Below are 24,467 nucleotides of genomic sequence, written 5' to 3'. Positions count from 1 at the left end.
TTTTGTCTTTGGCCTCTATCCACAAACACACACGGTCCATTCACGTTCCCCGAGTCTCAAAGCAGAGGTGGTGTTAGACCCTGGCCAAGTGGAGGCAGGACCCTGGGGGAGGGAGGAGGGAGGCGCAGGAGGTGAAGGAAGGTGGTTCAAATAGGGGCGTCGCTCCCTCTTTCCAGGTATAAAGTGTTTGCAGCACATGATTACAAAGAGAAATTTACTTATTGATCTTTAAATTACGTTAGAAACCCGCTCTGAACCTCCTGAGACCCTGTGTCCTCATATGGGGACATCTAAGTTTTAGGTTTTATTGCAGCTTATCAGAATCAGAACCAGCTTTATTGGCCAGGTATGTGAACACATACAAGGAGTATTCTGCTTCATTTAAACCAGTTGTCCTCGTTAGTGGACACTGTAGTCTGCCATCTAGTGGTAGCAAAGGGTCAACACGCTATTCGGTAAAAACATGATAGTTTGATAGTTTGATGTGACTTGCAAATTTAACAAATTTCATCAATAGCAACGAGCTACAATCTCACTCATTAGCAAGTTAGCAAGGACGTTGGGACATAGTTCGCAATTCTGGATTTAGATAAATAATGAAATAATCCCAGTGTCCACATATGAGGACATTGTTTTCTTTTCAAAAACTACTACTTCCTGTTGAAAGATGATGCTTAGTTTTCATACGTCTTAGGTCCTACTGATCCCAAATACCTTGGAGAAATTAAAAATGCATAGCGAACAAAAGCTCAGGTCTCAGGAAGTTAAGATGGTTACATACTTTGCGAGAAGCAAGAATTTGAAGTTTTGGTCAAATAATTTATACACACAGTATGATCACCTCTACCGAGGCGAGATGAGCGGTCACACTGCTAATATTAGCATCCGGGAGCATTTCTGCTAGCCGTATTAACCACACCCGCCTCCCAAACAAGGGCTGCAAGAACAGATTTCATTCTTCTCGTGGAGTATGCAGCTTTAAGGTTTCTCTCTTGCCTGGCTCTAGGTAAATAATTAAGCTGCGATTCCAATCAAACTTTTGTCTTTACTGTTTACTCATCCACAGATGACTGGTATAAAATGGATTTGCTGCTTTGCATCAACGCCACCTCAGCACAAATACATTTTGGACATCTGTTAACTGAAAACCATTCCAGGTGACAGCATCATGACGGCTGATCAGATGCTGCCCACGTTATGCAAAACTAACACCAAGACAAGCTGGGAGGAATTAAGAATGTGAAATAGATTGAGTTTTTTTTTTACTAAATATTCTTCACAACTTATTAGAAACTGGAAGGTTTTGGACAGGACAAGGCAGCTGATTTGCAGAAGTGGTTTCATTATGAAAATAGGTTTGTAGAGTCTGGCAAGTGTCGGGGCCAAAATTAATTCCTTAAATAGTTCCTCAAATTAAAGGAACTTTGGGTAAAAAAAGAAAAAAAACCTGATATAAATATATATTTTGGACAGAAACCGCATTTCGATTGGGGAAGTCACACAGGTCTAAACTGATCGACGTGAAACATGTCACGGTTTTAAAAGAGAATCCAAATCCCCAGTTACATGTTCTCTTTTGAAAGCGGTGTCATATTAAACTGTTTTACAAAACTAGGCCAGCTTTAGTGTCACAATGTGGGATTCCAGTGGCGATCAACTTTATCCTTCCTCCTCTGCTCCCTCCTCCCTCAGGTCTCAGCCTCTCAGAGGGTGGGGGGGGGGAGGCTGTGTCAAAGCATGGTTTTCAGACAGATGCTACATGCGCTTTGTGCCCTGGCAAACAGGAGAGGCAGGCCACGATGAGTTCTACCAGCCCCAGCCAACCTCGCCTCCAGCTGACCTGCCCTCGTCCCCCCCACCACAGTGTGTCCTCCTGCAGCAGGTGGACCTTGAAAACTCCTGTAGGGGAGCGGCGGCATGTGAGGGTGACTGGCGGTGTGGATTCGGAGGTTAGAGAGGTGAGAGGTTAATTGGTCAACTGGTCAGGCAGTGGAGGAAGAGGAGGAGGAGGAGGAGGAGCGGGGCAAGATGCCGCAGGTGGGCGGGCCTGTATCTTTTAACCGTTGGCTGCAGTCACTTACTAACCTTTAGGTCCCTGTGCACTATGCCATTTATGTGGCAATGATTTACACTTTCTAGAATCTGCTGTATGCAGTGACTGTGGAGGAGAGAGACACCAGGCCAGAAGCAAAAAGGAGAGGAAGAACAGGTAAATGTCAGGAAAACAAAAAGGACCAAGAACAGGGAGACAGAACTCACCAAACACGTAAAAACAACATTTGATTGACAAAAGGAAAAGTCTTGAAGAAACAGTTCAGCCTTCTGGGAAACGCAAGGATTTGCTTTTGTGACTAGAGTGACATTGTATCATCTTCACATCTTTGTGCTGAACACTCAAGTCTGTGTTGAGCTTGAACTGAAATGTAAAAATGTCAAACTGTGGTTGCCTCATTGCAACCAATAGACCCGTTCACAAACAATGTGATGTATTTTGAGGGGCGGGGCTTATCTGGAGGCAAAACATCTCAAACACTATAGCTTGGAAACAGCGGTTAGCATATTTCAATGGATTGTTTTGGCAAGAATGGACGAGGAAAACACATATTTTAGAGAATATAGCTGAGACCGTGAGTGTTATTTTAAAAAGTTGACTCTAACTGATGGGACTACATTCACAGACCCCTACACTCTCACTCACTGGATGGACAATTTGACCATAGGAGGACACAGAGGACATGAAGTCTGGTCTGTCTTTATCAAGTGAAGCCTCTCCAACAAAGATATTACAAGAAGTAAGTGGAACCACTGTGGAGGGTAACGTAGTAAAGGCTTGGACACCACTGAAACATGTTGTGTCAGCTAGCGGTTAGCATTAGCATTAACACGTAACAAGAATCCACCAAATAATGATTAACTTAACGTAATTTCAGTCACAATTTAGCTTTTCCCATAACGTTATCCAGACTGAAACTGATGATGCATTAACATATTAATCTTATCTGATATGAAGTGTGTACCGATAAGGGGTCTTTTCCATGACATACAGTTACTGTCTTCTACCCACTAACATGGAGGAGGTGGAGCTTATGACCTGTACTGCAGCCTCCAGACACCAGGGGGAGCTCTACTGGCTTTAGGCTTCAATTTAGAGGAGCAGTTCTGTCGTTCATCTTTATACTATCCAAGAGTCCAACACATAACTAAAACCATTGTCATCATTTCCACAATTCCATCCAAGACAAAACTTTTTTTTTTAAATGCTAGACGTGTTGGCAAGTAATTTTTTTTTTTTTTTTTTTTTTTTTAACTTATGCGGCCCACGTCCATGCTTAAAACATGAGGTCAATGAGGATTTTCCAGTGAAAGCTGAACTGTTCCTTCAAATTGTTCAACAAAATACAAAGGACACATGCATGTTCCTTTCACGTAAAAAGATACTTTCAGGTGTCTCCTTTTTCTCCCCATATCAGTAAAATCCACAACAAAACAGAACCCAGAGCTGATGTGTGTTATCTGCTAAGGTTATGACTCTTTTAGTCAATGTTAAATTGACCTCGACCGGAAATGTTTCCATTTCCATTTGAAATGACTGGACTGGATGACCCCTTAAAAGCATCAGGGTTCTTTTTGAGTGGATTTTTTATTTTTTTTAATGATCAGAAGAAGCTGAAATTAAGAACAGTGAGTCCAAAGGACAAAAAGCACAACAGGATATGTACACAGGAGAGAGTCGGAGCATAAAAGGCATATAAAAGGTCGAGGAGAACAAATAATATTTATTCTGCTCTGCTACATCCACTTTAGACATAATTACATGTAATGATGTAATATATACCTGTGGTATATTTCAGATTAGTCCAACATTAACATTAATCTTGTTGTTTGTTATTGTGGTTATGTACTTTAATATGCCTTTAATGCCAAAGGAGACTAAATCAAACATAAATTTAGGAAAATGTTGTGCATCATTGTAGGATTTGTGCAACTGACCTGGCATCGGCTTCGCTGTAGTACTCCCTGGCAACAATGTCCTCAAACAGCTCACCACCCGTGACTCTGGACGGGGAAAGACAAAAACAAATTGAGAAAGAGAAAAAAAAAAAAACTGGCAAAAACATCTGGAGGAGGGTGTTTTGTTTTTCGGGGCATGTGGGAAAAGAGAATGACGTTCTCCTTTGTGTCTAAACGTTGAAATGATTCCACTAACACATTACAGCAGATAGAGTCATACGCTACACGGACGCCGTTTACTCAGCTAGGAGGCATTTCCATTTTTTTCCATGAGTCCAATCCAGGAAGATTCTCCAAGTAACACAGATGGGATTATCTATAATGCAATGGAGGGGCAGTAATAATTAAGCACCCCTCGTGGTGAAGAGCGTGTGCAGCAGATATCAATCCCAGTGAAGACAGTAAACTAGAGCGTTACTGTTTAATATTCAGTACAAATCACTGCAACACTTACAACTCGACATGAGGAGCATTACACAACCTGTGAAAAATGCCATGTAAAGACCTTCCAAAGCCTGAGAGAATAACCCTGATTACCTCATAGCAATGTCAATAGAGTAATTTCAGCTTTAAAAGCAACAAGAGAAGCTTTGTTTCACACTAGCAGCTTGATGGGGTCCTATAGTTCGAGGGGAGGGGCCTGATTTTGGAGGCCAGGTCAACACCTTGTACTGTTTGCTTTTTAAAGTTGTTCCTAAACCGGTGTATATGTGTGAGTCTGTGTGGGAACGGCTGCTGCCATCAACGAGGGTCATTGTATATGGTGGGGGGCGCCTGGTCCGGTCTAGGTGGGGGCTCTACTTGCTTTGGTTCCACCGTCCATATTTAGAGAGGCCGTTCCTGCTTTTCTGCATTAACTAAGCCCTCTGCCAATCACCACCTGCTTCTATAGCATCAAAGAGCCAACTGAAACTACACTTATCCAGAATAATCACAGCATAGAGCTCCGGGTGTCACATGACATTTTTGCTGATGCTGCCATATTGGCAGGAAAATCTGAGGAAAATGAACTGCGCCAGCGCTGATTTCATTTCAATGCACTTTAAACAGATAGAAAATGACCAGTACGAGGGAAAACTCAACAGATTAAATATCACAGACTCTTATCATTCCCCAGGTTTGCTTTTTTTTAAGCATTAAAACAGCCGGGGGTGACAATGTTCCTGACCCGTAGCATCCGGATGTATAGAAATACCTCATTAACTTTCCTTCGTCGTACTCCGGAGTCACTGAAAGCATCCAGGTACAAATGGACGCAGTCAGGCTTCGTGATGCACATCCAGTTTGGGAGTTTAAAGTCGACTAAAAACAGCGTCTCTTCATCACAATGTAACAAGCGTTTCATTGTGTTAATCCACATCTGGCGTCTTGCCGGATCTTTGGGAATCCTATAAAACGTTTTCCACTTTTCTTGTCCTCGACTACTCTGGCATCCTCAGTCACAACAGCCCCAGGTTCATTAGTTAGTTGATCGTTAGTTGGCAACCGAATGGTTATTAGAGAAGAGCATTTTTCTGCCAATATGTCGTAGGACTAATAGGGTTAGGGGTTAGGGTTAGAGGTTAGGGTTAGGGGTTTTTGGCAAAAAGTTCTTGCACGATAGTCCTTTGATCTTGTTCTTCTTTGTAGACTATGGGTAACTATGGGTAGAATATTTATGAATGGTTTCAAGATATATACCTACCTAATTGAATGGTCACTTTAACTGATGGGTCACCATCTTTGGTTCACGCTTTAACTCTCTGACCATTTTTCGAGTCAGAACTGGAGCCACCACCACAACAAGCTTTAAAGGTGCTCTTCAGGAAACCCAAGGGTGACGCCAGAGAGGGTTCTGCCAGCCAGTAGTACTAACTGCCCCTGTTAAGTCAATGCTCACATGTGGAGTGACTTTCGTTGCCCTATAAAGTGCAGAAGTGGGGCAGTAGGACACTTTCTCTGAGACATGGAGAATTACTTGAAGGCGAAACCTTTCCGCAGCCTGTGGAAAACATTACTACTGCGAGTCTCCGGGAGTTTCCTTATTTAATTTTCATTTACCTGTCAAAGGGCCTGCAGAGTCGCAGCATTGTCGCTGGCACGCATTGACTGAGCGGCTGGAATAAAATGTAACGTAACCTTCTATGACAGACTTGTTTCCCACTCGATCCGTTTTCAACTTCGTTCAGAAAGAGTCGAATTTAAGTCAAGGACACAGTCAATGTGCTCTACCAGAGTTATTATGTCTCCTCCTTGTAGGCAGGCTTTCCATTAAAGGGGAAAAGGGAGCCTCAGCGGAATCAAAACGGCGATGTTTAAAACAAATTTGACGGCGTTTCCTTTCTAGGTGCCAGCTCAGACTGCAAACAACAGACGGCAGTACACTGAAGAGGGAAGAGGGATGAAGGAGATGGTAACTTATGGAGAGGGAAAGAGTTATGGGGTAGTTGGTTCACAGTGAAGAAAGGATATTGACTGCTTTATTAACAAACTGGGAAATTTGACAGCTGACTTCAGAAAGAGCGTCTAATGAAATCAATAAAGATTCTTTTTACAGCGTCCTTTGGGGGGGATAGGAATCCAATAAATGGATATTTGAGCATTTCCAGCTCTGGCTTTCTACCGGCATGTCTTTGCATGATTTGCAGCCCATTATGTGATCAATCAATTAAGCTCCTTTCCGGAACAGGCTTTTAGCTCCTTCCAGATTTGCAGCAAATTCAAAAACCAAAACAATAGCAGTTGGATTACACTCCTTTTAGGTCCCTCCTCCGTGCATCCATGCGTCCGAGCCTAAATCTGATCCCAACAACGATCTGGTGTCAGGGTGATGAGGCAGGAAGCAGAGCCAGCTCTGCAAATGAGCCCGAGGCTTTGATGTGCAGGAGATGCGTTTGCATATGTTCGCCTCAGGTTTTGTAACTTTGACCATGAATAACACGGGCTTCTGATATTATAACGGCCTGTAAATGAGAGAAAGTTGAGTTCATGCTTAAGGCATGCAGTCCCACGCTTCATATTCCACAAAATGAAGCATCTAGATCATTTAATGCTTCATGAGAAGAGACCAGAGCGAGGAGGAAAAGAGGCGTCAAACTCTGTTGACGCTGGGAGCATCTTCTACATGACACTTGCAAAATGATCGCCATACATTGCCTTTCTCGCATCTGCAAACCCATTTCATGCCCACCGTGTTGTAAAGTATGAAAATATTCAGTTACCTAGCACAGTATGCGATACTGTCCATTTTTTACGTGAACCACTTTCTTCAGTTTGAGCAAACCTGCATACTTGCGCTCACTTCAACCACTTATGTGTGTTTTAATGCAAAATCAACGTCAAAAGCGACTTGTGAATTTCATTTTTTTGAAAGCTTTAAAGCGATTGCATACAATCTGCTTTGTGATGTCAGCAGGTCCTTTATCTGCGCGACGTTGATTGAGGTGCCTTTTCCACTGCATTCCTACATCTGTCTCTTATCCTTAGCTACAGCTACATCTTTGTTGATTCAGCAGCGCTCCACAGAGAATATGCAACAGCAGAATGAAAAGGTACCAGGGGCTCGAGGGAGAGGAGGTTCTACGCTAGTTTTTGAGCGGTGTTCTTCAATGGGGGGCATACAAAGGTCTCCCTGGGTGTCTTCAGAACAGCTGGGACTCATCAGAGAATGGGTATGGGCCTTCTGAGGGTGCCCTGAATGTTGTTAGTGGGGGTCTTTCAGTCCTATAGGTTGAGGGGAGGGGTCGCTATGGTGGATCATCCCACTGATACTTGATCAGTTTGGGATCTAGTGAATTTGGAGGCCAGGTCATCAATTTGTGATGTTCTTCATGCTTTTTGAGTTCTTCCCAAAGTGTTCGGCTGCTGCCATCAACAAGTGTCATTGCTATGGAGTGGGGGGTATCTGGTCTACCTAACATCCGCACGAATAAATGCCAGGTCCAAAAGTTTCTCAGCAAAGCACTGAATTGTCACAAGATGGTTTAAATGGTTTAAATTTAAAAGATGGTTTAAAGCTAGCTAGCTAGCTAGATATATAGCTAGATAGATAGAGTCGGGGCTGTCTGGTCTGGTATAGGTGGGGGCTACATGCCTCAGTAACATCCACCTGAGTGAATGCCAGGTCCAAAAGTTTCCCAGCAGAACACTGAATTGTCACAAGATGGTTTAAATGTTATTTACTTCACCTGTCAGTGGTCATAATGTTACTATGACAACTACTCTACGACTGGTACCTCTTGATTTTACACCCATACCCAAACTTTAAAATAACTGTAAGCTATGTTCAGCTTTAATTGCCATAAAACCTGCCATAAACTGAGCTAATTATCACAAATGTAAAATCAGACCATGTTTGATGGAATTTTCTGGAACTCCTCCTTAATTAGCAGTCTCTAATGAAGAGGCAGCAGATGGCTTTACAGCACATATGGATGAATAGATCCATCTGAGTTAGCCAGAGTTGTTTCTCATTTACGCGGCGCCGCGGTGTGTAAATGACTCTGTGTATCTCATCTCAGTGCATATGATACGTGTGAATGATCAGATCAGGAGAAGGAGGCGACCGCGCCGCAGCTGATCTCCCATGATGCCTCAACCGCAAGACATCTGATTGGCAGCTGTCGCGCTTCTACCTCTCCTGGAGTGTGATGTGAGCGTGATCTGCAGGCGGATTTACACTGAGCGATAAATAAATACATGAATAAATAAAGAAATAAATGCGCTCTGCACTTACAAGTCAAAGACCAGATAGTGGAAACCTTCCTCTGATATGCTGTCATGGAGACGCACTGTGAGGGAGACAGAAAAAGAGACATTAGTTGCAACACACTGGCAGTAGTGGGTAACCATTTAAAACTTGATAATTCATTTAAAAATTTATGTGTCGCATTCTTCTTACTACCTCACAATATAGCAATACACCTTGGTCAGGGGTAAGGCTGGGCAGTACATTGGGTCATACCGGTATTTTTTCCGTTTCAGAACCTGTCCCCCGTTTAAAGCTGTCCCTGATTTTAGCTTTTTATGAATGACAAAAAAAATTGTTGACGTGTAATGCTGTCTTCTCTTAGTGGACATCAACGGGGTATTTTTAGAGGGTTTGTCGCCATTTGATATAGTTCACGTCAATTTTGAGGCAAATGAAATCAATCAAACGACTCACGGGAGAAAAGTAAACCTTAAGCAAACTTAGCAACGTCACATCACATTGACTGTAATCAGACAAAAAGGGAATGTAATGGTTTTACTGGTAAAGAAAAGAAAAATGGCTACCGATTTTTCCATTTTCCTTCATTAATGGTTTCACTGTTACTGTTACATGCAATGAAGAGCAACCAGGTAGACTGAGTGTGCTCTGGGGATGGTACTTGCTTTTATAAGGTACATGTATTATTCATAGAGTTTAAAAAACAAGCTAGTTGTTAATTAGCGGTTATGTAGCACTAGCATCATAACATTAGCATTATTAATTCAAAGAACCCTTGTTGAGAGCTACTGGATGTTGACACAATGCTCAACTTTGTCTGGACAGAGTATTCATCCTTGGTTTCTCATCTTTAAACTAGACTTTCAGGACGAACCACATACAGTACATGTATTTCCCAACACATTATTTATTTATGAAAACGTCTGTTCTCCGTGTGTAGTATACCATTATCCTTCAAGCAAAAGCTAAATGCCTGGTGTTGATTTTTAGGGTTTGATGAGGAACCTCTGGAGGTGGTGTCCATCTGAAGCTTACGTGGCTCGGGTCTGTTTACAACCAGATACTCACTTGTTGACATATCTCCATTAATAGTAACCCAAAGACCCTTTACTGGCAACAAACAAAGTCGTCAAAGGGGGGGAGGTCGAATCATTTTGGGACCAGATGTTTTAAGACTGTGTTCTACGTGACTGATAAACTGTGTCCCAGTCTTCAGAGAGGGGGGTTTTCCACTTGCACAAAATAACTACTTATCTCACGGCCACAGGCAAATGCAGTTCCCTAAACAAAACCACAAATATGACTGTGAGTATATTTTAGAAAGAATTTTCATAATAACCAGTGAAGATAAATTTATTACGTTTATTCAGTGGTTGTGTGCACAACTGTTAAACAGTAAGATGATTGGTAACCGTCTTAGAGGATACAGAGCGTACGGGACGAGTGGAATTCACTTTCTACGAGCTCTAACGGCGCTGACTGACACACGACAATAAATTATTAACAATATTCACTCGTCGTTCTGTTTCCAGCTGTGGACGAACACACACAACATGTTGTAATATTAAAGTCTCCGTCCCCTATGGAGGTTTTATTTTACCTTGTACATTCTGCTTTGACCTACATTAAATAAATACTTCAGAATCTGTTCATCCATTTGAACTGACGCTAAATATAATATATGTAAATATAAAGAAAAATATCTGCCGTAACATTATGACCACCTAACTAATATAGTGTAGGTCTCCCTTGTGCCTCCAAAACAGTCGTCATCAGAGAATGGACATGGACTTTCTGAGGGTGTCCTGAATGTTGTTAGTGGGGGTCTTTGGGTCCTATAGATGAGGGGAGGGGTCTCTTTGGGTGGATCATCCCACAGATACTTGATCTGTTTGGGATCTAGTGAATATGGAGGCCAGATCAACACCTTGTGTTCTTCATGCTTTTTGAGTTTTTCCTAAAGTGTTCAGATGCTGCCATCAAGGAGTGTCATTGCTGTGGGGGTGGAGGTGTCTAGTCTGGTCTAGGTGGGTGCTACATGTCTAAGTAACATCCACACAATAAACGCCAGGATCAAACGTTTCCCAGCAAAGCACTGAATTGTCACAAGATGACTTAAAATGACTAAATTTAAAAGATGGTTTAAAGCCAGCTAGCTAGATAGATAGTGAGATAGATAGGGTGGGGGGTGTCTGACCTGGTCTAGGTGGGGGCTACATGCCTAAGTAACATCAACCTGAATGAATACCAGGTCCAAAAGTTTCCCAGCAGAACACTGGATTGTCACAGGATGGTTTAAATGTCATTTACTTCTCCTGTCAGTGGTTTTAATGTTGTGGCTGATTGGTGTATAAATATCTCTGATTTGTTTTGAATGGTCTCAGCCTAACTAGCCTATGCACCAATCCAATCACACGCTGTTGTGGACTTTATACTGCAGCATACCCAGACGAGCCCACACATCCAGCCAAGAAGAAGAACAAGGAGCCCTGCAACAGATGGCGGATCCTCCATATCGCCCTGATCTCGACAAGGCGACATGGGAGGAGAGGCTGGGATTTACGGGAAGAGACGGACAAACAGCCAAACACTCCACATTTCAAGCTCCACCATGCATCAAGCTACCGACCAGATAAGCACAACAAAAACACACACACACACACAAGTATTTTCCCTTCCCTTCATTTTGCATGAAGTCAAATGAAACACAAAAACTATCCGCGGCCTGGAGCAAATTTGTATCACGAGCAGATCAAAATGCAACTTATTGCCACCCATAACTGTCTCATGTGAGGTAATGAGCGCCATAAATTCTACCACCGATTACGCTCTAACAACGTCTAATGAGCTCCACTTCCAGCGAATCGTTATCACAATCACCGTGGTTACTTATGCTCCTGCACAGGAATCGGTCGGCAGATGTTGGGACTGCACATCACTCTCCCGCTGCTCTATTTTTAGCACCGGTGCTCCTCTGAATGAGCAGGCAGGGAGGCTGTCTCATTCGCTTTGTTGAACCGGTAGAGGAAAAAGGCTGCGCGGAGGGAAGGGCTCCGCCACTGGCCGAGGTTTCACCGACCCAATTAGCATCACTGCCTTATGGGTATGAAATGACACGGCGTGAAATGACAAAGAGGGCCACGAAGTGACACAGTGGCTCACACCGAGTTCCCGAGTACCTGCTGCTACGACGTTAGTTCAGGGGTTACGGGAGGTTGGCGGTTCTAGTCTCATTTGCATATTTTATTCTGAGCGAGGCAGCTTTCGGCTGGCGCTGTTTTATAGAAACGCATTGGAAGTTAAAAATGTTATGAACGGAAATAAAAAGGCTTGAGCTGCAGGTTGAGAAAATTCATTTGGCTGATGCTAATCTGTGAGCTGGGGTTATTTTTACCAGCGGTTACCTTAGAAATGTCGGAAGCCAAATCATATCGGATTGAACCGGGGATTCAGAAGGGATTTATTTATGTTCGCTAACAGGATTCAAAGCTAATTTTATCCATAGTAAGATGCTATCAAAACCTAACTGCAGACCAACTTTTCCTTTTGTGTAGCCTCAATTAAAACAAGGCTATAAATTGATTCAGGCTGTATGTTTTGACCTGCTTCCGTTTGGGTTCTTACCAGCTCAGCGGGGATATACGCCATTCATGTGGTAGTTCTAATATCTTACCCTGAATAGAATTGACTCAGTAGGAATGAGACTGATTAGACTTTAGATGGGCGTGACTGAGAAATAATTTGCTCCGGGAAATACGTTCCAATTTCAGCACTCAAGAAAGGTTAAAGACAGGCAGGCCTGAGTGGAGATGACAGTGGAAAAAAGAGAAAGATGGAGATAGAGCTCCCCGTGGGGATTCTCTGATGTTTCCGTTAGCTCATCTGCCGATTGACATCGGAGAGCTCTATCGGTGCGACGACCTTAAAGGAGTGAAGGCTTTCCCGGAGCTGGATGTGGCGTGAATGGAATAGCAATGAGACAGGTGATAGCTTCTTCTCGACAGTCGCTATGTGACAGGGGACAGAGAAAGCTGTCCAAAACCAGATGGTGGACAATGCCAGCATCAGTGCTTCGGTATTTCGGTGGTATCTGGAGGTATTAACGGGTATATCCACAAGGAGGTGTATTAAATCATCCCTGGATGGAAACAGAATAGGTTCCCTGTGAATGTTCTCGGTCGCCAGCTCCAACTATAAAGCCTCCTTTTTGTCTCACTGTGTTCAAAACGAAGAAAATCTTGCTTCCAAACATAATAATTTCCATTTCTATTTCTAAATCTGCTCATCATTGTTGTGAGAACAGAAAACTCAGGTGTACGAACGGGGGCTGAGGGGGAGAGGGCTCAGCAAACGGTCAATTACCGAGATCTACTGTAGCGGCATGGCAACGATGCTAAAAATAGATCCAACGGAGGAGTCTTTGGAAAAGTTTCTCCTGATTTTATAATTTTTAAAATCTTGTATTAAAGGAAAAGTGCAAGAAATGTGAGATATCTAGAGTCTGATCAATGCACCTATAAGCTGACAGGGTTATAACTAATACATGGGTTCTGGGGTGTTTGCGGTGAAGTCAACGGTAGGAACCACTGTAAGTGGTTCAAGGCCCAAATATCTTTAATTGAACGTACACTTATTTGCATTTCTGTTATACCAGACCCCATGTGAATCTATGAAAGGAGACTTATTACAAACTACTTATTCAAGCTGTCTCTTCTAAAAACGAAAGTGCCATGTTGGAGTTGAGTAAAGCCTCAGGGATAACAGGCCCTGAAACCCAAAGCTCTGCCAAATAACGCTCTCCTAACTAAACCCTCCTTCTGCATGTCTTAGTTTGTCAATTTCAGACAATCGAACAATAGACCAGCGTAACAAATAACCCCCTATCAACCATTCATTTGAGGCTGCCAGCTACACCCGCCAACCCCCACCCACCCCCTGGCTTTCAGTCTCACTAGAACATCGAGCCTTTAGAACCGAGGGGTTTGGACCAACAAAATAAGTGCTAGGTGTCAACGTGTGGTGAAGTTGTTGCTGAAATGGTAATTACAGATGCTTGGCCTCAGCGGCTCACAGGGTAAGAGGGAAGTGTGGATAAGCATTGCACCAACCACAGTGTTGGTTATGCTGGTTGCCAATATGACTGGATTCACATTGTGGGTATTGACCAACCAATACTCAAAAGGAAGGCAGGAAATGCTGGGGTTGCAGAAGAATTGGTGACACGGCAGTGATTATGGTTAGATTATCTATTACTAATTATTTAAAGTAAATGAGGTTTTCACTTTGTGTTTTTTGTCTCATACCAATTACACCATCGAGCAGTCCTTAATAGTGTGTACTGCCAGCTTTAGACCTCAATCTAAATAACAATTCCACTTCCCAGTGTCGGACCCTTTGCATCTTGGCGCCGGCTTTCCACTAGAACCAGTTTCTATATGAAAACCCTGCTATTAAAGGAAGGAAATAACTGCACATTTTCACAAAACCGTTGCAGGCAGACGTTCAATCCTGAAAGGTGAAAGAAATATCGCTGTGACAAATGTAAAACGCTGTCGTCTCATCGCGGGCGGCCGGCGCAGTGTGAAGGGAGTGTGAATGTTGCACTGTCAATTTAAGTAGTTTAAAAAATGCTTGTGTACAAACCACCTAATCTGTCAAAAGTGTGTGTGTGTGGGGGGGGGGGGGAGGGGGGGGGGAACTATTGAGCAAGTCCAAATATGACTCCTCAAGTTACCAGTTTCAACCCATCTTAATCTTGTTGTGTATGATTTAGGGATTTATAAATACCACTAGCTTTATGTGACACTTTGGTGTGTCTGGCAACAAATACTGATTAGTGGCTTAGGTTAGGGTCTGGTGAATTTGTTCCTTGTGTTGGTACATGTCTAAGTAACTCGCACACAAATGAATGCCAGGTCCAAACGTTTCCCAGCAGAACGGTGAATTGTCACGAGACCTAGAGCAGAAGGAGACCATAAATAAGTTGAGATCATTACTTACCAATGTTGGGATGCTTGAGCAGGCGGCAGATCCTGGCCTCTCGCTCCAGCTTCTGGTGATCTGTGTGGAAAAAAAAAAAAAAAGAAAGACCCATCTGTCAGGTTCATCTGATAAAACCTCCTGAAATACTTCAATCCCCTCCACAGAGCCTCCACAAATTAGACAGGGCCAACGTCTCCCTCCTGCTGGGCACCGTCGAGCAGTAAAAACAGAAGTCATTACCGAGTACTGGAGCCAGGAGATGAATTCATGGAAATCTTTGGCACGTCTCCAGTCTGACTGTTAATAATCCTAACCCAAACCTGTCTGGTGAGGTTGCAGTGCAAGGCAGTTCTTTTCTCTTGTTTTTCTCTTGTGTAGAACCATTTTCACTACAAGCGAAGAGGTTTGATTGAGCTGGAAGTTCATTTTCCTGGGACATAGTCAGGTACGCGACATCAAAGCCAGTAAGCGGTTTGTATTAATTGAACAAAGCTTATACTGTGACAAAAAGGAAAATTGATAGAGCTAGAGCTTTTTATTAGCCACAGAAAGACCCTCAACAGGGTAGCTGGTATACACAACTGAAAGTGGCTGCCAGACATGACTAATCATTGTTGACTGATCCCTGCGGCAGAGGTTAAAACATGAATAATTCATATTCTGGAGGAACCAGGTGTAAAAGTAAAAAACAAACACCGACAGTCAAATCAACTAAAGCTGAACAGAGAATTACGGTAGACTAACAGATGCTAATTCTGTAATATGACAAAACCAAAACGCAGAGTCACAACACCCTATCAGTCAATCTGTTCACTATACGTGAGGCACTGAAATATTAACGGCTGGACGACACGTTTCCTGCTCTTCTGACAGCTCTTCTGTCAAGGCATGTTTTGGAGGTAGAATGTTTGCTGTTAGTGACTGAGTAGGTGGTGGAGTACGTGGAACCATAGCGGAGGGGTGGGGGAGATCTTTATTATTGTAGGAACCATTGTGTCGAACAAATTTCTCGGAATTGACAAGGCTGAAGAACTCACATGACAACAGATCAGTTTCATGGAACTCCATGTCAGTTCCACAGACTTCAGTAGAGTTTATGCCTCAGTGGGAACTAGACGCCATAATCTACACACTAGTCAGCGCTGTGTCTTTTTTGTCACTAGGGTTAATTTTTGTTTCTACTTCCTGCTTCACTTTCAACAATGGCGACTGAAAGGTTCACCGAAATTTCACCAAAGACGACCCATATAAATGTTTTTACCTCTGAACCTCCTCGGCTAACCTTTCCTCGATGTGTCCAACCTTTATTGATCCAAAACAATCAACTCAGAAATTGTGGAGATGGAGAAACTGACGGAAAAACTGAAGCAGAAACACACTACTGCCAATCACAGCTCTTGCGGTCTGCGTCATTGCGACAGATAGTGACATTTCTGAGAAGGTGCACGTCAGGTTACGGCATTGGGGTCTGCATAGGGTCAATAAACAACCTATTAGGAGTCCCACTTAAAAGCCATTTCTGCATAAAAACATCTCAAAACATCAGGATTTTCCCAGAATCCAAATTAAACAAATGTTTAATATTAGGCTTTGGTATTTGTCTATACTGGAAATTACCCAAAATGTCTATGACGCGCAAAAGTGCACTTCTAGGATTACTAGCTTGTCTTTACACTGGTTGAACAATGACAATGATACAAATAAGCATTTTATTTTATTCCAATTATTTGACATTTTCTATAATCTAATCTATAATCTTGGAGATTTGCTTCCCAAAACATTTTAACAATGCTAACCCCAACCCTAACCCAACGATAACGGCTGGCTAAATAGTGCTTGGTTGGACATCACGGCCCACTGAGATGGTGCGCTGCTGCCTCACATGTTTACTTCATACAGCATATACTGAGGCCTTTCATTCTGTTTAACCCCCGTTCAGGAGCTGACTCACTGTGGACAGGGCCTTGCTAGTCCCGAAGTGAAGTACGTACACGTTAACATCCACTTCTGGAACTTTGCTCTTATGTGAAGAGCACTCGCATGCTGAAGAGTTTTCATGACAGTTTTGATGGACTGCAAACACTGAATCATTTTTTTTTCTACTGCCACAGAAATTGGATTCTGATTCAGTGGAAAGGCGAAGAAGGCCATCCTTGAGAGTACTTTGAGAGGTCAGCTGGTCAAGAGCGCTTCCGTTCCGTCATTTCTAGTAAGAGTATTTCTAAAATAAGGGGGGTTTCGAGTCTTATGGATATTTCATAGCGGGGACTTCCAAATTTCACCTCCATAACAGATATGTATGCAACTCAAAATGAAAGCCTTAGGGATGGTTTTCACTAAATATTTGGCTTCAAAGCCTTTAAGAGGCATTAGCACATTTGATGTAACCTATCATGACATCTTTCATAGAAAATATTCACATAGATGATTCATCATTTACAACTGAATGCGATAGATTGGCCCAATTATCAAAAAAAATCTGTTATCTGAATCGGCAGAGACAATAGCAAGGAGGAGACAATGGTTTACTAAACTGGTGAGCAGCTCGCAACGTTTACGAGGCCCCGCTGGGGTCATCTCTAATTCAGCTGATTTGCTATTCAAATGAAGAGGCTTTGAGGATGTTGGATTAATGGAGACAAAGATACCCAAAAGACTGATGAATATTTAATCAACAGCTCTTGTAAAAGTATGTTTTATTCATCGCCGCGGATCATTAGCGGACTTGACACAGCCGTCTAAAAGAAGTTGGTTCTGTGTCTACTGGAGACGGAGGTAAGGCGCGAGGTTGAGGGTGCAGGGTGTAGCAAAGTGCTACCATTAAAGACTGGTGTTACACGAATGAGGAGGGAAAGCTGATCATTCATCACTACTCCCATTCCACTGCATCATCAGCCCTTTCGCAACACTGTTAATGCAGCTTCTAAAAGCATCCATAGCATCAGTGTCATAAAGTATTTAGTTTTAAATTATACCAACTCTGTGAGCATTTAAGTTCGGCCTTAGCAATGCAGTGCTCCAATGCATCAGCCAGGGGGAGCTGTACAAATGAAGAGTGCAGGATAGTTCAAGAAAGAGACAAGCCAGAAGGACAGAGGGAGTTTTTGTTTATGGGTACTTGTGTGGTTGGGTAGGTGGGTGGATGCAGCTTTACAGAGCGTCACTTCACTTCTGGATTTATTTATTATTGTTTGTTTCTTTGGAACTGTATCTGTTGAAATGGGCGTGGCTCCACTGTATATAACCATCAGGCTACAGCCAGATTCTGCTTTGTGAATTCAAAATATTTAGTTGCCTCGAATTGCAAACCCTTTCTACAAGCATGTCATCCTAACCAGACCAATATAACCATGACGAATGTTTACTCCACTCCCTTTTCTCCATGTCACCCTTTTTTCGTCTGCTACGTAATCTGTGATATAACGGGATTTACAGGACGCCTTCCATCAACGTCTCCAGCCTTGGTGCAACCTCTGGGAGCTGGTCCTTTTCGTAACATGCTTCTCTATCCCTGTTTGGTATAAACCTTCTAAGCATTACATTACATTTGGATGCACACACACGGTTTATACCCCGTTTTATCCAGTCTCTGTGCTCAGATATCAAGTACAAACTGACAAGCCTAGACCACCACATCTTTCCACTTCACCATAGTGCAACAGACATCGAGCTCGATGCTCCCACCAGCTCCTCGGAGTGTCTCAATCATGAATTCAAGTGGTGTGACTTCACTCTGGAGGTGGCCCATTTAAAAAAACCCAGATGAGCTCCTGACCACCGTTGTCGGGCTGAAGGAAAACCAGGGCAGCAGCTATTTTCAAAGCAACCGGCTACTTCCACAGCACCGATAAGCAGCACATCTGGTTTCTCGTCCAGCGCCTGCAGGTCCTATTACTTAAATAAATAAATATAAATCCCTCAATGTGCCCACACAAGGTTTCTTCCTTCACAGTTTTATATGCGGTTGAAGCCAGTGACCTTTAACAGCTAGTAGTACATAAAAAAGTGATATGCCATTCCTCACAATTTTCGCCTGCTGCTATTAAAAGGTGAGTAATGGAGTTTGGTGCCAAGAGACCGAGAGAATGACTGATACAAAATGAAAGGAAAACAGGGGGATAGAAAACACCTCTGCTGCTTCACACTGCCTACACACAGATATTTAACACCAACTTTGCTCCTTCCCCTAGGCAACATCTCTCCTCTCATTTCCTGGCTCTTACCTTTGAATACACACTCCAGGTGAAACAGCGTGTTCAGAAAAAAAGACCCAACAGGAATGCAGAAAAAAAAGAAAGTGTGACAAAAAGTACTGAGTAGGTACTGATCATACATCTTTACCAAGAAGTCCCAAATGTCAGCCTAGGGATGCCTCAGGGAGACGTCCTCGGACCTTTATTTTTTCATATTTAATAACCTTAGGTTTCGTCATTAACTGATGCCATATTCCCTTTTATAACAGACAGTAGCTCATACATCCTCAACATATGCAGTTGCTATAATATTAATAGCTGAAATAATTGGTTAATGGGCTTTTTAAATAAACTAAATATCTTACGGTTTCCAACTCCTGAAATAAAACCTTCTATAAATCAAATCAATAACCAAAAAATAAAGAGTACAAAATTCATAAAATCAGATGATAATACTTTTATTTATATTATTACTATTATTTCTTGTTCTCACCTGGCAAATGTAGTACCAGTTTACAAAAATGCAGGATTGTATTTGATATGTGAAACTCAAATATAAACGGTGAATGGAGCAGCTTACCACATCGTGTTGGAACGCTTCATGCAAACATGCATGTGGATACAGTTAGATCTTTAAATACACAATCCATCCACTCTATTTGTCAAGTAACTGAACATGTGAATATTTTTTTTTACCTACAATATAACTAAAGATTATGAAGCTGGAGTTCAAATTTGTTTTACTTGAATGTCTTCACAAATCAGTTAATCCACTATTTGAGGGTATTTGTTTAAGGATGATTGAGGGTGGTTCCAAATAGAAAAGAATGAAGCACGCTACATTTCCACATAAAGGATGCGTTAAACAAACATCTCCAGAACATGTTGCCTGATGTACAGCATGAGAGCAGTATTTCAAGTCTTGCGGCATAAGCAGGAAATAATGGAAGTTGATTCACTTTGAGAGAAATGAAGAAAGATGATATAGGTTTCACTGGGTACTGAACTCCAGGAAGGCATTCTTTAGAAATCATTTTAAATTGTATCAGTTTTCTTCAACCAAGGCCAACACACATTTATAGCACAGGGGTTTATGAATAAGATAATAACTTGAGGGATGTAAACAAGCTTTTCAATAACAATTTGGCAGTAGTTATCATTCAGCCCCACAGAGAGGGAGCGGGTCTGTCTCACGGGTCGCTTCTTATGCCAAAATTGACAATCATCATTAGCAGTCGAGATAATGACGCCGTCATTCACCGATGGAGCTGCAGATGGTGTACAGTAGGTGTAATGAGAGGCGTTGCAACAAGAGGGCTCTGTCAACATGCAATTTGCTCTGGCTATCTAGGATTCTCCATTCGTACATGAGTCTTCCTGTTTGTGTCGTGGAGTGGGAGAGATGGAGTCAAGCTGAGGTCAAAAGGAAAGAGAACGTACTTATCAGACGCTACGACTGTGTGCTCATCTCGTGTACTGACAGTGTGAGTGACATAGGGCTGTGTTTCCAGCTCAGTACCACTCTGCTGACCCTCAGTGAAGACCTCTGAATCATCTGCCGGGTTTGTGTAATACTTACTTGTTCAGGTGGTACGCCCGGCTGCTAGTGTCAGAAAATGTGGATGTTTGAGTTTACCAGTTAGACACATTTGAGTCAGAATAGCAGATGGCTTTTTATAAATGTGTATTCACACCGTGTGCAAACACCAATGACTGCCGAACTGCAGTGAAGCCCTAGGACAACCAATCCTACAGACATACTGTACGTTACAGCCTACACATCCAATTTCATTGCTGACATTTCCTGAAGTGAAAGCCACTAGTTTTAGGGATGTAGAGACTTGGAGGAAGGTACGCTTTGAACGTCTCTCTTAAGGTCTCTTATACACAAGTGAAGGCAATGCTAACCACGACTCTAACGACCCTTGCAGCCATTTGGATGATTTACAAAGTCAAGGCTGCACAATCTGGCAAAAGAAAGGGATGCAAACAGAAGGAGGCATGATAGGAGATGCCTTGTTCTATCTAGAGTGGCTGATTTTTCAGTACATTTGCTTCAGGATGTGGTTTGGATGAGGCACGGCATAGCATATTATGAAAGCAAGGTCTCAGCTTGTCCATGTTACGATGATACACGTCGTCTTTGCCTTCTACCCTCTAGATTATTCACCAATGAGGCTCTAGATCCTCATCCATCCATGCCTCCTGTTTATGATCATTGCCATCTGGATGTCCTCATGGATATCCAGGCATTTTATAAATGATTAGATCGGTATCGGGCTTCAGTCATTTGTAGTTATCTATTTTATGTCACAAACCAAAAACACATCCTCGTATTTTCGAAATATCCAGCTGCTCTTCGTCGGTCAAAGCTCCAAAAAAATCTAAGTAAATCTGAAATCATGTGACTAAACATGTCTGCTGTGTGGAAGAAGTTTACTCTGGAAAATGAAGTCAGAAGGACAGTAAATTTGTAAAGTATGCAATGTGGATGTTTGGCAAGGCAAGGGACCATCTCAGTTTGTCGAGTACTCTCAGGCAAAGGTTGCACCGAAACAACTAAACCAGCACATTTCTGTAGAACACAGTACACAGTCGCACAGTGCACATGTAATCTAGAGAATAAGTACTTCAATAAAAGCCTTTCATGAATCTCCAGGGAAGGACATTTTGTTGATTTCAGATCAGATTGGGACTCGGATCGGTCGATACTCAATATTAAAAGGTCAGTATTGGATCAGGGATGCAATAAAGCTTGATCTTGGACAGCTTGGACATCCCTAGAATTCATATCCTATTCTGCTTCTCTACTCTGGTGTAGCCATACCCTATAGTACAACAATGCACTATTTCACACTCCCAGAAATACAGTAACTGTGGCTCCATCTAAACCCAATCCTTGTGGCTCAGTTTGAGCCGCAGAGGAGATTCTACCCAGAGCCTGGACTTGAGCCACTGCGTCATCTCAGAGACCACAGAATCAGACAGCTGGTGTCGCCAGCCGTGGTGGCACATGCAGGAAAAAAAAGGTAATGCAGTAAGACATAAGATAAGATGTTGGTTAAAAAAAAAAAAAAAAATTAAAAAAAGTTCAAACAGCCATAAAATCAGAATGACAACTCTGAGAGAAAGTTGTCAGGGTGGAGATGATGGTAAATGTTAGCACTGGTAAAGGCAAAAACACTCAACCAAAAAAAAAAAAAAAAGCAGACGTGCGTGTGTGGCTGATGTGATGTGCAAGAGGCTGAAAATAACTCATGCCTGAAGACCACAGCTCACAGTGTACACGCAACTACACACGGAGAGATGAAACTGATGCCGCCATGGGCAAGAACAAAGAGCAGGTGTGACTAAAATCCCGAGTATGTGCTTGGATTGAGAAGGAAGTCAAGAGGGAAATGGAAAAGGGTGATGGATAGCAAAAGAAAAAAAAAGTAGTTAAAATAGTAGATACAGCACAGTAAAATTAGAAATAGTAAGAATTTGTTTGGTTTGGGAGTCTTTTATTTTAACTGGACGTATTTGTTTTCTTAGTAAAATGGGTTAAAGTTCTATATATATCTATGAGAATCTAAGAGAAAAGAGCAGGGGCACTACACTGTGTGGACTGTGAAAACAAAATGTAAATAACTACAGCCTTATAGCAAGTCTGTGCAGCTGCCACTACGTCACACAGAGCATTGAGCTAAATGTTAACATGCTCACAAAGACAAAGGCCACTAATCAAATACCAAGTAAGCTAATTTCAGCTGTGCACATTCGGTAGTTCAGATTCGACAAGTTTGATTTAGAAGTACAAGCTCTGCAGAAATGGACGACCCAAAACAAAGACAGTCATTCTGTAATTTGAAACAATAGCATACAGCAACAGTAACACCTAATTTGCCTAATTGCCTGCGTCCTCAAGAAAGGGGCGGGGCAAGAACATATCCAGGTGTTTAAACCGCACTTGGTCAGATGCTTACTTTAAATTAGGAACACCATGTGTTGCAAATATTGCTGAGGAGCTGATAACACAAAATACAGCAGAGTGAAGTGAAGCTAAAGCAAGCAGAGCTCCCCCTGGTGGCTGGAGGTTGCAGTATAGGTCATAAGTTCCGCCTCCTCCAAAAAACTAAAATTCATGTCAAATAATTAATATGACGTTGATGCATGTTGAAGGATCAATTGTTTGGATAAGTTTCGTTTTAGCTATTTGATGCTATAGAAACAGGACGTGACACAATGGTCACCGCCAGTTGCCATGCCAACTGCTCCGTAAAGCAGTCCTGTGGGACTGTGAGAGTTGTCAAGATAAAAAGCCTACATTTTCTTGTAACGGGTGGAGGTAGAGCAGAGCGTAGTCCCACTCTGGGACCGTACTCATCAGACTCTGGTTCTGAAGGTGGCGCCGCCCGATTCCAAGGAAAATAGCATCAGTTTTGGCCAGTGCTTGGAAGTGGAGACACGTTGGCAGATGAATCAAATTTATTATCTGCGACTCTTTTAGGTTTCTTTATACCATATCACAGGTAGAGTTGAAGGAGCTCAACTCCCAAAAAGATAGAAAACAGGGAAAGTCATGCAACCGATTTGAATTACGGTAATTTAACGGTATTTTTTCCTCTCTTTACGCTCACAATGCGATCAGCAGCCACGCTGATTCCTGCCTTTTCTAGTCAGTCAGGTGTTAGGAGTCCATGCAGCTTTGACCCCAAGCACACTTTCTATTCATGCTTTGGTAGGAGGCGATGTGACAAGTGAGTGTGCAGGCAGGCAGGCGGTCCCGCCGGGGGACACCACTGTCAGCGTGGGGCCACCTATCACCACCAGTCAGACACTTGGACGCCGTCAAGAGGAGTCGGTGCGACATTCATCATAATCCCACATCTGACAGACGTCACGCACTCATTTCTGCTTCCACGACCGAGACTACGCTTCAGATGAAAAAAAAAAAGCACTCGGTAACAACTGAAAGAATGATTAAGCACCCAGATTAAGACTGGCGGAAGAGATCCATCCGAGGCGATTTATGGGCAGTGTGTTCAATTTGACAGGTCAGAAAAACAGTTGTGCGCGCCCTGGATGCTTGGTGGCCTTTTATGTTCCTTGAAACCGGGGCTTTAGCGCTAACAGCCAGATTGCACTTACGACATGTGTGCTGACGGCTTAGGCTGTTCATGTGATGAAGCTGATGTAGTGTAAACAGGAAGAGGACAGGCCCAGCTGTTTGAGAGAGAGGAGAGGAGAGGGGGAGGCTGGACGTAGCAGCTGGGTTTCTCTAACAGTTTTTTTTTTTTTCCCAGGGGCAGTGAACTGCACAGCGATATCTGCTCTTTGTCAGTTGTGCAGTATTTGTGAACTAGTCAGATTACAGCCTTAAAATACAGCTAATGGCGATATTATCAATAAGTCACATGTTATCATGACTTTTCCCAGGCAGAACTTAGATCTATATAAACCATAACCACAGCCCTACGTGCATGATGTGGATGAATGAAAATGAAGCATGCCTAGCAATTACGCCGACACCTTAGAGTGTAATTACTGAGCAAATGTGTGCAGTTACAAAATGCCTGTCTGAGCTCAGCCCTGAAACTGCACCCCGGGAGGCG

The 24,467-nt window shown here is 42.7% G+C and overlaps 1 protein-coding gene across 22 annotated transcripts in view; it reads right to left on the bottom strand.

Annotated features, from left to right (window-relative positions):
* The window catches only part of camk2d1 (calcium/calmodulin-dependent protein kinase (CaM kinase) II delta 1), a 91,336-nt gene that overhangs the window by 32,071 nt on the left and 34,798 nt on the right, over window positions 1-24,467 (bottom strand). For 13 of the 22 annotated variants that reach the window (XM_047568208.1, XM_047568150.1, XM_047568163.1 and 10 more), the window contains exons 3-5: window positions 14,699-14,758; window positions 8,726-8,780; window positions 3,991-4,056 (exon numbers count right to left, since the gene is read on the bottom strand). In XM_047568208.1, coding sequence (XP_047424164.1) covers window positions 3,991-4,056; window positions 8,726-8,780; window positions 14,699-14,758 — 181 coding nt within the window. Of the gene's footprint in view, window positions 1-2,085; window positions 2,159-3,990; window positions 4,057-8,725; window positions 8,781-14,698; window positions 14,759-24,467 lie in introns of all 22 variants that reach the window. The other 9 variants (XM_047568154.1, XM_047568217.1, XM_047568173.1 and 6 more) reach the window with 1 other exon arrangement.

The sequence above is a fragment of the Mugil cephalus genome, chromosome 1 (genome assembly GCF_022458985.1).
Source record: "Mugil cephalus isolate CIBA_MC_2020 chromosome 1, CIBA_Mcephalus_1.1, whole genome shotgun sequence".
Lineage (NCBI taxonomy): Eukaryota > Metazoa > Chordata > Actinopteri > Mugiliformes > Mugilidae > Mugil > Mugil cephalus.
Note: the sequence above shows the minus strand (reverse complement) of the source record. Positions and strands in the feature narration are given on the sequence as shown.